Source organism: Limulus polyphemus, unplaced genomic scaffold (assembly GCF_000517525.1).
Source record: "Limulus polyphemus unplaced genomic scaffold, Limulus_polyphemus-2.1.2 Scaffold180, whole genome shotgun sequence".
NCBI lineage: Eukaryota > Metazoa > Arthropoda > Merostomata > Xiphosura > Limulidae > Limulus > Limulus polyphemus.
Genome location: NW_013665790.1, coordinates 831,467 through 846,367, shown reverse-complemented (window position 1 = coordinate 846,367; position 14,901 = coordinate 831,467). Strand labels below are relative to the sequence as shown.

General features: G+C 32.7%; 1 protein-coding gene across 2 annotated transcripts in view; it reads left to right on the top strand.

Annotated features, from left to right (window-relative positions):
• Positions 1-14,901, top strand: part of LOC106478107 (calcium-binding mitochondrial carrier protein Aralar1-like) — a 93,893-nt gene that overhangs the window by 52,995 nt on the left and 25,997 nt on the right. For both annotated transcript variants that reach the window (XM_022381636.1, XM_022381635.1), the window contains 2 exons: positions 11,729-11,937; positions 12,708-12,788. In XM_022381636.1, coding sequence (XP_022237344.1) covers positions 11,729-11,937; positions 12,708-12,788 — 290 coding nt within the window. The remainder of the gene's footprint in view (positions 1-11,728; positions 11,938-12,707; positions 12,789-14,901) is intronic.

The window sequence follows — 14,901 nt, the reverse complement described above, 5'->3', positions numbered from 1 at the left end:
GTCATCAACCTTTCTTTTCTCAACCACTATATGGTGGTTCCTCAGTTCAAGGAGAAGGGTTATGTTCCTCTGTGTTGGACCTTTTCTACATATTCTGATTGCACCATCCTCTTAAAGTTTCCTTCACTTTGTTTACTGAAATTAGCTGTACCAGTTTTGAGCTCTTCCCTTGGGCATAGTTTCAGTTCCTTATGTTTACAACCAAGTAATGAGACTGTTTGCTCATCATGTTCACAGTCTTGGATTTTGATTCCATTATTATTATATAGACAATTGGTTCCTATTTACCTTTTTTGGGGGAGAGACCTTGGCCCCATCACTTCTTCTCCAAGAGTTGGCTCATTTGGGTTGGTTGGTCAAGTTTTCCAAGTCGTTCTTGATTTTAACTCAGTGCTTGATCCACCTGGAAGTCTTTCTCAATTCTCAAATCAGTTGGGCTTAGTCTTCTTCCCCCATTCATATGCATGACATGGAGTGTCTAGTCACCATGACTCTTACCTTTCATATACTTCCTGCATGAAAGGTTCTATCTCTTTTGGAGACTCATTCATGTATAGAACGTCTTGTCCATCTAGGCCAGGCTCACACAAGGCTTTTTTAATGAATTTTGACCAGTGAAACACCTCTCATGATCTTCTGTCCTGTCTTGTGATGCTGCCACCTTTTTTTCTTGGAATCTGTTTTGGTAGCTGAATTATGCCCACACTATGGTCAGCATCCCACTGCCCCCTCCCAGTCTGGATTTCCATTTCTTCTCTGACACACATTTTACTGATTGTGGCGTGTTTCTGAACAACTTCACAGTCTCAGAGGTTTAGTGTCCTGTGAAGCATACCTTCTACATCATTTTTCTGGAATTCTTGACAGCCCATCGGATGTGTTAAGTGTTTCTTCCCTTGCCTTGGTTATGATGCACTCCTACATTTCTACAGTTGCTCCATATGTAAATCACAAGGGTAGCACTCACTGCAAGGCATTGGATTACATCCTTACTTTGTTCTATAGATCTTCTTGATTTTATTTCCTGACTACTTGTTTCTTCCTAAGACATGGACAACTCATGGATGGTCATACCTTTTCTCCCATATCTCTTCTGTTGATCTCAACACCATGATCATACTGACCCTGATTGCCTTTTATGTCTGCTTTTGGGTGGTCAGGTGTTACTTATTATGCATGGGTTCTTTTTGAGGTTCCCACAATAATTTATTCTTGATGTGGGACCTGTTTTTCCAGGATCTCTTGCCCTCTGCATTTACTGAATGGACTTGTCAACTCATCAGGAGCATCTATTCCTCCCTGTATGGAAATGCTTGTGGGTTGTATTATGGGTCATCACATCATATCTGGTACTTGATTCACTCTCTGGCCTTGCACTTTCAGTGACCCTTGGATGAGATCCTCCATGCTCAAATATGGACTATGCTCAAAGCCTTTGGATTTGTCTCCTAGTATCTACAACAGGTTGTAGTTTTCTATCCACATGAATTTTGCCCCCTCCCCCAGACATCATACTCTAGGGTTTCCACAAAACCACTATGGTGGTGTGTGTCTATATATATATATATAATCAGTGTCCATTCCAGACTGTCTTGCATCCCTGGCCTACATTGCACTTTCTCCAGTAAAAGACATTTCTAGTGGTTAAGTCCAGTCTGGGCATATCTCTAGGTCCCTAGTGTGAATTCTTCCCCACCTCCCCCAGTCTGCAAGTGGAGTACGGGGGACACTTGGCATTAGAGTGTTTGAATTGGAGAGTTCTTTGTTGGTTGTGCAATCCCTCTGGAGAGAGTCCAAGTGGGCTGCACAGTGTGGTGGGAAGTAGGGCAGGGAGTATCCATGTCAGTATAGTGTAGGTCATCCCTGTTATATAATATGCCAACTTCCCAGTGGTTTTGACCACTCAGATGGGGATAAGTGTTCTCTATGGTGAGTAAATTGTATAAACAGCACACATACCAAACCATATGGTCTGATTATTGCCTTAACGATACTACACCTTTTGTCTATCTGACATGTTATATGCAAAAGCTGGGTTGGTCATTTTTCTGTTTTTCCATGTGATGCATGGACTCCTTTTACCTTCGTCCTTTTGGGCAAAGAGTATCTTTTGGAAATACATTTTCAGGTAATGAAAATGTTAACTATCAATTTTTTTATTATGTGAAAAATGAATTTGTCTGGTCAATTCTTTTTCTGGAATGAGCTAAAAAAAATTGAATTAATTATTTTTTTCTAAATAGCATCTTAAACAATTTATCCTATGGTTTTAATGACAATTTTAAGCTTAATTTATCTTTAATCCACATTAACAGTGCTTCCCAAAACATATTTGTAATAAAACATTCAATAAATGTATAAATTATTCTCATGAATTTTATTGTTTTTTGAAAAATGAATTTGTAACTAAAATTTACTAGTTTGTAATGTATTATTGATTTGATTGTACAGTTAAGTGGTATACAGAAAACATTAGCTCATAAATTCTCCAATTCCCCTGAAACAATCTAATTCCAAAATATTTTCACCTATAAATTGCTATTTTTGATCTTCATGAATTAACAGTTGAAATATATTTTTAATACATAACACCAAACAAGTTGCAGTTACTTCATGTAAAATTGTCTTTTTGAGAAGTTTGCTATCTTTTAGAATTAGTATAAAATGCCAGTTCTAACAGAATCAAATAATTTTCCAAAACAAAATAACAGCTCTTAAAAACAAAGATCCTGAATATTTCCAAAATATTTTTTTAAACTCCTAAAACCATCAACTCCTGTGCTTTTGTTATTTTTCATGTTTCACAACTTTAATAACTTCATCATCAGTAATGCATTTATCCAAATTTTGTATTAGTTTTGGAGATAGTAGTTTATAATTATAATCTTTATGTAGTTTGTGTATATGGATTTTCGTAATAACATTTTTGAGTTTTCAAAGTATTATATACATTTAAAATTTCTAACTATGTACATTAAATCTTGCTATATACTTCACTTTTATAGTTTTAACTTTATATGATACAAAAACAATTATTAGATTTTTCTCTCAATTCATACCATTGGGCTTTCTATTTTAATATTAGAGGATTCATTTTTACTATTTAAGTATCTTCTAACTATTACTTTAGTATTTTTCCTCACTTATACTATGAAAATTAGCAGAAGTCTTTAACCTTTGTAAATTACTAATTAATTAATTTTTGTTCTTGTTCATTTCTTTATAACACTCATAATTTATTTTGGTTCCTCGATTATAAGTAATGCTTCCAAGAAATTGCTATTGTTTACATTGTACTTGACTTCAAAATAGGTAAAATATTCACATTTTCATTGTCATACCTAAGAAATCCAGACCAACGTATCTCCAAGTGTATTAATAGCTGATTCTTGATTTTCAGGATTACTAACAGTAGTATAATCATCACTGTCTGATTTTGGATGTATTACTTTATTCCGATTACTACATTTTGATAATTGCTGTTGATATATTAAGATCCAGAAATAATCACAGATATTTCTAAATTTGTCTAACCAAAAAACCACTTCGCTGACAACAGTTTCCTGTTTGTTTAATTTATTATCAAAGTGATGGTGTAGCATTGGGTTCTGAAATAACTAATGAGTTTAGCATATTTTATTCTGTGTGATTAGAGAATAAAATTATTAGAATTTTGGGTATTTGAACATAAAACCATTGATATGTAGGAAATTTGTTGATGGAACCTTTATGGGATTTATAAAATGAATCCATGTTAAAAAGTTTCATATGTAATTAAATACATAACATCCAATTTATAAGTTTCACACTAGAAGAAACAGTACATTTCCCAACTCATGGACACTAAAATTATTAATAAAAGGAACATACATACATTTTTACAAGCTCATTTTTGATACTTTGGTACTGAAACAACTTCATTTCGTGTAAAATATCTAGTTTGTATAATTACTTCTGTGTTAAATTAGAACATACTAAGTGTTTCTTCAGATAGTTTATGAACAGTGTTATTTAGCAATATATCCAAAAAATTAATACCCCTCCTATGAAATAATTGTGTGATATTATGTTACTCTTGTCCTTCCTTTTTAGGTTATGATGATAATGGTATAAAGAAATTAAATTATTGAATTGTTCAAATGCTCAGTTGAAATTAACTCATCAGCTACTATGGTCCTCATATGAGGTTCCAAGTGGGAGTGCAATAGTATTCATATGTGGTTCAGAATTCCACAGCTTATAATTCAAATACATCCCATATGTCACGTTGTGCTTCCTTTTGTCCACCCACGCTCTCCCAAGCACTCAGTTGCATCTCATACATTATGGAAGGAGCATATGTATGTCTCTTCCTCTGATAATGAGCCTGTACCATTAACTTCTTGCAGTATTGGTGGTGCAAGGAAGAAAATTATTGCAAAGAAAAGACAGCCTGTGAAGAGGAAGATAGAAAAACAGTTTATAAGCAGTAGTGAGGAAGATATCAATGATCCTGTGCCTTCACGTGGTCATGATGCCAAGCACCCACCACCATCACCTACTTATCCAAGAAAGCTAAAGGCTGGAAAACTTTGCCTTCCATGTGGATGCCCATGATTTTTGACTCTGATAGAGATGTTTCCTCCCAGGAACCAGAAGACAAGGATTGGGACTCAGATAGTGAAGGAGAATGTCGGGTTCAGGATATCGAAGTATGTGGTGATGAGTCATTGGGGGAGGAGGTGGAGATGAGGAGACACTTGCCTCTTTTCTTCCACATGAGGCTACCCATGTACCCCTTGTGTGGACTGATGGTTACAATTTTCAGCCAGATATTCATGATTTTGACAGGCAGCATTCAGGTGTGACTGGTCTCATGGTGATGATGCAAAAGAATTTGACTATTTTGAGGCCTACTTTGACCAGGAATTGATGTCATTTATTGTCACAGAAACAAACAAATATTACAGGTACATAATGAATAACTATATTCACACCTAAGTCCTGCATTCATAGATGGGTAGACACATGTGTAGGAATTGTATGTATTTTTTGGCCTACTTTTATTGATGCCCTTTACAAAGAAACATAGGCTCCACAATTATTGGAAAATTGACCCATTGATTGGAACCCCCAATTTTTGGAAAATATATGACCAGGGACAGGTTTCTCCTAAGGTTTTAACACTTTGCTGACAATAATCATCCATCTAAAAATGATGTAATATGGAAACTTAAAGAAGTGTTTGCTATGATAACTTTAAGATTCAGCAAATTATTTTACCCATTCCATAAGCTAGTGATTGATGAATTTATAGTTTTGTTTAAAGGTAGGCTTGTTTTCAAGCAGTATATACCATTAAAATTTCATCAATTTGGAATAAAACATTTTGTTTTATGCTGTTGTGAAACTGGAATTGTACTGACATTGACATCCCCAAAATGATCCTTTTGGAATCTTTGGTGCTGTGGTGAAGAAGCTAATGGCAAGAGTATTTGGGAAAAGGGAATTTATTAAATACTGATAATTGGTATTCATTATCAGATTTGAGTAATTTCATGCATTCACAAAACTGGAGCATGTGGAACCATGAGAAAAAAACAGAAACACATGCCAAAGTTTACTGCACGAGTGCAGCATGGTAAATGTGAGCAAAGAAAGTCAGGTAAAGTACTAGTGATGAACTGGTATGACAAATGTGATGTGACAGTGATCAGTACTTTTCACAAAGGTGAAATGCAAGACAGTGGCAAAGTGGACTATAAAACCAAGGAACCTATAATGAAACCAGATAAAGTGACTGACTATACAGAGAACACGAGGCTTGTTGACAGAAGTGATGCACAGATTGGAGGGATAGAGTGTTTGAGAAAATCACAAACTCTTTATGCATATACTTGATGTCACTATCCTCAATGAATATAATGTATACCTGGTCAAAGGTGGAAAAAGAATGAAACTAAGATAATTTATTTAGTGTTGTGTTTCAAATTCTTGAGAAATATGGAACAGTATGCATCAAGCCAGGGACGATGTAGTGTGAATCTACCTGACAGACTCCTTGCCAAAGAATGAGCTAATCGTCACTTTCTGACCTACACAGAGATGGATATAGGATGCCATAAACAGGTAACATATCGTGTGCTATATAGAAACAAGTATCTATAGTGTGCAAGGAATGTAAGCTAGGATTTTGTTTGGATTACTTCAGGAAATACCACACCATGAATAAGTACTGAAATCTAATGAAGTAGAAATTGTACATAGTAATGTGAAAATGTATATACCGAAATGTAACGTAGTGAAGTAGTAATTGTACACAGTAAAGTGCAATTGTATATAGTGAAGTGAAATTTTACACAGTTGTAGAATTGTATATAATATTGAAGTGGAAATTGCACATAGAAGAAATAATAGTGATAAGTCATGCTAAGTGCTAGTAAATTGATATCAAGAGCATAGGTCACTCTATTATTAAGAAAGATTGAAAAATCACAGTGGAAATATGTTTTTGCATTCTACACCTAGCTTAAGAATGTGACATACTAGTACAAATTTCTTATTTAATTTTTTCTGTAATGATCTTAATCCCAACTAGTTTGGGATCTACCAGTAATTTTGTAAGTCAAAACTTTTACACCCGTGTGGCTGGTCCGTCCAGTTGACAACCATGTAGGACGAGCATGTTTGGCAACGGGAATTTGAACTCTTGACTCTAAAGCTCTAACCACCAGGCCATGTCAGCCTAGTACAAAATAGTCATTTTAAAATCATTGGCATTGCAGGTGATGAGCTTATATTAAGGATAAAAGAAACTAAAGAGAATAGTACAAAAATAGAATAAATGTCATGTTCATATGAAAAGCAGTATAATAAGATATCACTTATGTTCTAAATGACTGAAATGCACTGGTATATTTTAGTATTCAACTCAGTGATTATTTGCTGCTTTATTACTTCATCTTATGTTGTTTTTTGTAAATATAAGTTTTTTGGTAGCTGCATCAAACTATCCTATGATCAGTAGATAAATTCTGGTAGGATACAAAGTTCTATAAAGCTTCACAAGTTATCGTGTCCATTTCATAATTTTATTTATTTATTTTTGGCTATTTCTTTTATAAATCTTTTTATTGTATTTACTGCATATTTTAATTTTATCAGTTCATAGGTGATTAACCAATGAGCATGAATGAGGTCAATTCATTCCTGTGTTTGGGAAGGAATGTTGACTATAAATCAAAATTTAATTTACTGTGTGTTTCTCTGTGAAATGAGGCAAAAGTTTAGTAAAATGTACAGATCTGATGTACTCAAAAAATCAGATTTGTTAGAAAAGTATTTGTACTCAAGATATGTCTGTAAATTCATAATGTCTATCTGACTTGGACTCTGACAAGTTGGAGTGAAAAAAAGATGTTTCATATGAAGAAAAAAATGCTTTTGTCCATTGTACAGTTTGTATATTGTTATTTTGTAACCTCTAGAACCTCCAAAATGATATCTACAGTTGTTTTCAGTATACCTATATATTATTTGAGGTATTTACTCTCTTCTATGAAAACTGTCAATAAATCAACAATGTAGGATAAAATGCATAGTTGATAACTCTAACCCATGTTGAATGGCACTCTGTAAATGGTCATGGTATATGCACTTGAACCCAAACCCATGCACATAAGCAGAATCTTATTGATGTACATGTTGACAGTGTTTGTACATGCTATTTAGTAAATAGGTTTTCTATAATGACACTTTTCAGTGCTAATTATATCAAATTTTCATTGGCAGTGACAAAGCATACCATGCTTTGCTTATTTGAAATTCATGAATGACAGTATCAGTTGATGCTTCACACTTCACTTCAGCTTTTCAATAATTTGTGGTCTGCTACCGATTGTTCTGAATTTCTGTCTTTAATGCACACTATCAAGTCTGTTCCCAGTTGCAGGAATAAACTTACTTATTTACAATTTAGTTATGATGCTACATCATGATTTTAAAGCATACCTATTATTATAGCTACACCTCAACCACCCATCAACAACACTGTTGATTCAAGGGATTTAATTTTTTTCAACATCTGTAGTGTTGAAGAGAAGCTTTTTTTTCCATTTCCAGTCTGTAATATACTTTCTATCAGTGCATGTAAAAGATACCAAAATGAGTAATTATTGATTCCATGATTTGCATAGTCCAAGTGTTTTTTCTGTTAAAAACCATTCATTGCCCACTGTGATCTGTATCTTGTGACAAAAATCACGAGGAAATAGTCAGATCTCTTGAAGACCTAGATTTTCTTCTGTTAATAACTGTAACTAGTAGTGACATCTAAAACAGGGAAAATGTGAAGTTGGTACTTAAAATTCAGATTCATATTAAATTTGTAGGAACTATTGGCTGGATTACTGTGTGCTTTTAGACACTTTAGGTAAGTTACAGTCTCTGAGAGTGTGTGGATCTCTTTCTCTCTCTGTCATAAGTATCTGTATAAAGTAAGTAAATTTAGCAATGATGGTTTAAAATACTTTTGAAGTATAAATGTTTATATAACATTTTGGGACACGCAAATTCTACAGTTTTTAGATACAGCAACTATATTTCTGAAAATGTTTCTCTAGTACTGAAACACATAACAAGAAAAAAAATATGCACAATATGTGCCAGAAACCTAATATGTCACATTATGACATTCATTTCACCACTCATGCCTATTATTTTCACTTTTTGTTTTTCCAAAGATACTGACTGTTTCAGTGTATTATCTGTACTCATGCTTTATCAGGTAATGGGTTTGACCACAACTTAGCTGTTTTATCTGAGGTTGCTATTGCCATGGTGGTAGTCCAAAGCTATCTTTTGATCCAGGCATATTCATTTCACTACTGTCTGGTTGTTATACAAAACAGATCCCAGGTTCATTAACTGTAAATTCTGGTACCTAAACAGTTACAGAAACTAAGTCAGCCACTTTGTGGGCACCAAACATGGCAATTCATCAACACATTTCCTTTTTTGACTCCTTTCACTTATAGATGAGCACAAAGCAGCATCACACAGGTGTTGCTTCTTATGTCTGTTGCTCAGTTTCAAGTCTTGTACATAACTGCCACTTGTACTGAAATATTAAGAAAATATTCAGAAAGCTGTTTATCAAGAATATTTCAATCTACATAATGAAAAGAAATGTATTCAGAACAAAATATGATATTTGGTACACCATGCGTAATTTTGGCACAATACCTGCTATTGTTTTTGGATGTTACTTCGCAGAATTAATTTCACCTACCCATTCAATGAAAAAATCCTAACCTGGGTTAATATTTTACTGTTCCTACCTTGTATATCAATCACACACTCATACCAACCTAGGATGCTGAATACAATAGTCTGCAGTGAAGTATATTTACTGGCCTTGATAGCTGCTAACACCAGTAGCTGAACTACAAACATATCGTATCACCACTGTAAGTCAGTCCATTACAATAAGTAATACAGAAAAGTAAAACAAGTCCAATTAAGTAAGTTCTATTCCATTTAGATTCACTACAACCTGATTTACATTTTGTGTTGATCTAGGACACAACTCCTAGTGGCTATATCTGGAGGTTTTATACACATTCATGAGTTCTGAGGGTCTAGTGAGTACTCCATGGGTAGTTACTAGATTCTCAGCATTTCTCACAATGTTGGATGACTGTTTCATTAGAGAAAGGCTCTCAGTAGCTCAGAAGGCAAGGGTCAAAACACCTTCTCAGCTGAATTTTTGAATTGTCGTAGTCAGTTCTTCCAGTTGTTCAAACTGATGTTCTAGACATTAGATCTACCAACATGAGCCATCCTAAATATGCAGTAATTTAGCAGCTATCATTCATTATCCTGTATATATCTTTTGTGGCACTGCCCAATAGCATGCAAGTAAGGCTCCCAAAGCCCTTTCAGTCCCACCAATCTTACAGTCTAAACTGCCCCAACTACTGACGTCAAATGGTAGTCACAAAATTTAATTTATTTTGTCAGCAAAACAATACCATCCAATAGCACAAGTAGTAAGGGTTAGAAATCTCTTTCAGTCATTGGTTTTGCAACCAAGTGACTTTCCTAGCTATTAATAGTCAAGTTGTTGTCACAAAATGCAGTCCATACATTTTGTCAAACAATACCAACTAATAGTTTGAAAAGCAAGGATGCTGCTTTATATCAGTCAGTGACTTCCTGCATCACTGTGATCCTTTGTGCTGTCACCCCTTCTGGCTTCTTAGATTTTCAAGAGTCATTTTAGCAATGTGTGATCCACCCAAAGGGTGAATCTTCTGCCATATAAGTAATGTCAAAAGTGTTTCACAAAGATCACATCAGCAAATACTTCTTTCTTTGTCATGCAGTATATGCATTCAGAAGCTGTGAGCATACAGCTCATGTATGTTATTACATGTTATACTTTATCCTGTAACTGTGAAAGCAATGTTTAGATTCTACCAACTCTGGCTTTTGTATTAAAACAAATTTACAGTCCTGTTATGGATATGCCAGTGTGGGAGTTTCCTATGAATTACAATTTAGAGGCATGAATGCTTGCCCAAATTTTTCATTCAGCCTAAAATGCATATTGGCTTCAGTGGGAGTAGATAGTGGTTCAGTAGTCTAATAGAAATTGGCCACAAAAGCATCAATAATATGAAGCAAAATCTAGAAAACTTCATACCTTTTGCCATATCACAGGTTGAGACAAAGTCTAAAGTTGTTTTCACATTTTGAATGAGTTGTTTAAGTTAGTATTCACAACATTATGTAAAATGTAATTCTGTTATTTTTTTCACAATAAGTAACACATTTTGCACTAGTTTGCAAAGAAGGATTACATTCATAGATATTTTTGTGCCAAACAACTTTGCCTTCTGACTAGGTGTAGCCTAGTGGTTAGCATGCCTGAAATGTTTTTAATGTTAGAAAATACTCAAAAACATGAGTTATGAGGAACTACAGCTTGTTAATAACATCCACAACTTTTGTTTAAATAAATCTGTATTTAAAAAAAAGGAAGTTCCAGCAGCTGTCACAGTTAAAGCCTAATTTCATGTAGATTGTGTTGTTTTTAAGGGGTGCAAAATTTTGAATAGAATGAACTTTATCATGTGGTTTTTAGATTTATGTAAAAAAATATATATTATTGTTTTTGAAGTTCCATAGTCTCATTTTAGTAGTTCTACTATTTTAATTAGTCATTGTTATTAACCAGTTAATATTTATATTATATATATATATAGTAGAATTTATTTATTTCACCCCAGTCATGTTGATAGCTCACTGATTTTGCTTAGATAATTTATTATTAAGTGTTTTTATTAACATCCTGTATTTTTGTGATTCAGCTGTTTTGTCTTTACTTGCATGATTTTTTAGCATGTAATTGGCAAATAAAACATAATTTTATAGCTTCACCACCTTGCAAGACATTTAGTATTGATAGCAAAACCATTTAGGGGAATACAGTTATGTTTACTAAAATACTTTGTTTTAAATCAAGAAATTAAAGTTTACAAACAACTAATTTTCTTTTTGTTGGTTTAGTATATCTTATGATGCATTAATCAGATTATATTCTATAACCTTATGACTACTTCTTACTTACCTAATCTTATTATATTTATTCAAGATCATATAAATCAATTGGCACATACTTCGAAGTATGCAAACCAGTTATAAGAGAGATGAAAGTATGCATATATGTTTCTTTCATCGTTTATAGCTGCTGGGGCTACAGTTGTTTATCCAATAGACTTAGTCAAGACTAGAATGCAGAATCAGCGGTCTGGCTCTTACATTGGAGAGTTAATGTACAGAAACAGTTTTGACTGTGCAAAGAAAGTAATTCGACATGAAGGAATTTTTGGACTGTACCGTGGTCTAATGCCTCAGCTTGTTGGTGTCTGTCCTGAGAAGGCCATTAAGTTGACGGTAATATTTCAAATTTTTTTAGACATTGTAAAAAACTATTCAAACATTATTGCTTTTAATTATCTTTTTACATATTATTGGACTGCTGAACCATAGTCTCTCAGTTTTTATTATCTTAAGAAAATTTAACCCAAATATTGCCACACACACTGTGGTGTCTCATCTATATTTATTTTAAAAAGCAGCTAGAACACTATTGTGGTTTAAAGTTAACTTTAGTTTTGTAAAGAATGTCTATATTTATAACCTTCAGTGCATGGAATCAACTAGATTACGATCCCTGTTTTAATGTCAGAATGAACCAAAATGTCATTGCATACTTTTTCATTACTTGTTTTCTATAGATAAGCTGAATATTTTCTTTTCTGTTTTGTATCAGAATACACATTGTTATAGTGTATGACATTAAGGATCTAGTAGTATTAAACTAAGATCTTACTGCACACTTTTTTACAGTTTTACCATTTTAGAATCAACCAAAATACCATACCTTGTTGTAGTTTGTATTTATAACATTAGCTAAAATGTTTCTGCTTGCTTCCCTCCTTTTTTATTCTTCTACCTAAACTGACATTGTTAGTGAAATCTAACCTGATTAATCTTTTATTTTGTGATTGTTAACAAACAAATTCTTATCATTTAGTTTTGCTATTCTGCATTGAAATGATCAGAGATTTAGTACTGTATTTCGTGTCTTTAGTAGATCTAATAAGAATAGTTTTACAAAGCTCTCATTAAAACTAAAACATGGACAATTACTCTAATTACAGGTGAATGATTTTGTGAGAGATAAATTCACATCAGAGAAACTAGGAATTCCTCTGTGGGGAGAAATTATGGCAGGTGGCTGTGTGAGTTTCAGTATTTTAACCTTTGTTGTTGTTGAATGTTGTGCTATTCTTTTATTTTGTTTAGTCATATACATTTTCATTTATTAAATATTTTGCATAACATGATTCGTTTTATAAGATCAAATAAACAATTGGGTTTTAACTTCAGTTATCAGGTAGTCACCTTATGAATCTTTTGACAACTCCTAATTAGAATAATTCAGATGATACCGAAATGGAAGATATATTTGACAATAAGTCATTCCTTGCCTGGCTAATAGGTTTACAGTATAATTATCTTATTTAATTGTTTGAAGTGTAATTGCAAATTAAACTATTTTAGTACACATACTCATCTACTTTCAGTTATGATGTAGCAAATGCCAGGCGCTTGCTCATATGTAATATTTTCCAGTTAGTATTGTTTTTTAGATTAATTATCAGATACTTGCATTTGTTGAGCATTGTATCTGTAACAAAAGGATAAGAAGTTAATGCCTGTGTATACATTGATAGCACTGTAAGTTAGCGAAATGAAAGTTAAGGTAGACTTCAGATTAGGTAGGATTTTTGGTTTCATTCAAAAGTTTGGAATGGATCCAGTTAATAAATATTTGAATCAAAGGTTTTCAATTGAATGTTTTGATTAATTTTGTATATAAAAGTTGTTTTTGTCTCAAGTGTGATATTATTTTTGGATACCAGTACAAGGATAAAGATACGTGTGCTAGAATATAATTGTCATATAACATTAGCCCAAATGTAAATGCATTTAAATCTACAGGTGTTTTCATTATACAAAAAAGTATTGTTATAATAACTGTAACTATTGAATTTGTGGTATATTATTGTTCCACATTAAACATTTTCAAATATATCTGTCAAAGGAATGTTGGTATTAGTTAGGATAAATAATTGTTTTTTCTAGTTGTTTATCCATTTATAAGCCTTTTTCTTTACAATAGTAAATGTGGTATAAATGGATGAGAGAAAGCCACACCATATTCTAGTAGCAGCAGCAGCTTGATACAAAAAAGCATAATAGCTCTTAAGCCTTCACAAACATTCTGTTTTATGTTATACATTTGAGATTAAAAAGTTTATATAAGTTTCAAAGAAGTCATACAAAAACAGAAGATAAACTGAATAATTTCCACTTGTCTGCTTTATTTTTCGAATGACTGTTTCACTTGTCCTAGACAATTGAACAATTGTTAATGTGACACCCTGCATTAATTGTTTTCACTGTGGTTTATTTAATGTTCTTTGCCCTTCCATTTTTTTCAAAGGTCACATGTATATTTGTATGTTTTTACTCTTACTCAAATACTTCTGGTTATTGTTTGCACTAAAATATCTAATTTTATGCAAAGGTTTAACAAAAAATGTATCATTTGACCCTTGTGAAAATGTTAGCTCTGATAACCAGTTTGAAAGTCCTAAATAAAAGCAGTTTCATTTTTTGTGGTGGTTTTAGAATCTTTTATATCCAAGTCTGAATGATACAACCAAAAAAGAAAAATGAATACTTCCTGATCTGATTACATGAAAATTCATCACCATAGTTTAGGGATTTTTGCCTTGTTATTTTACTGGTTCAGTATTCAGATATGTTTATCTTAACCCTTACTGTTCAGTGTGTAGATATCACTCTCAGTTCTATTGATCTAAGTTTAAATCTTGCAAAATCACAAAAAAACACTTATCAAAACTATAATTTGGTGTTAGAATAATAAAGAAATTATCAAAACAATTTGTTTGTTTGTTTAAAATAGTTTGTAATAAGAAGTGTGTTATAATTATGTGTGCACACAAAACAACTAAATCAAAAACTACCTGAAAAATAAATCTGAAGTGAAAAAGAGTTTGAGACATTTGTATTAACAATAACAGTTATTTAAATTATGTATATTAGTAGTCAAAATGATGACTATATCATTTTGTCAAATATGTGTATTTATAAAAAGTTATCCACAGTGATACATAAACCTTTCTCTAATAATGATATTTATATGTTTAATGTTTAATTTGTTTAAATTCCTAAACAAATAATTAAAACATTAAAATAGTTGTACATCAAACCATATGGTCATTTGTTTCTGTGATATTTTCTTATTATGGTATAATATAACTA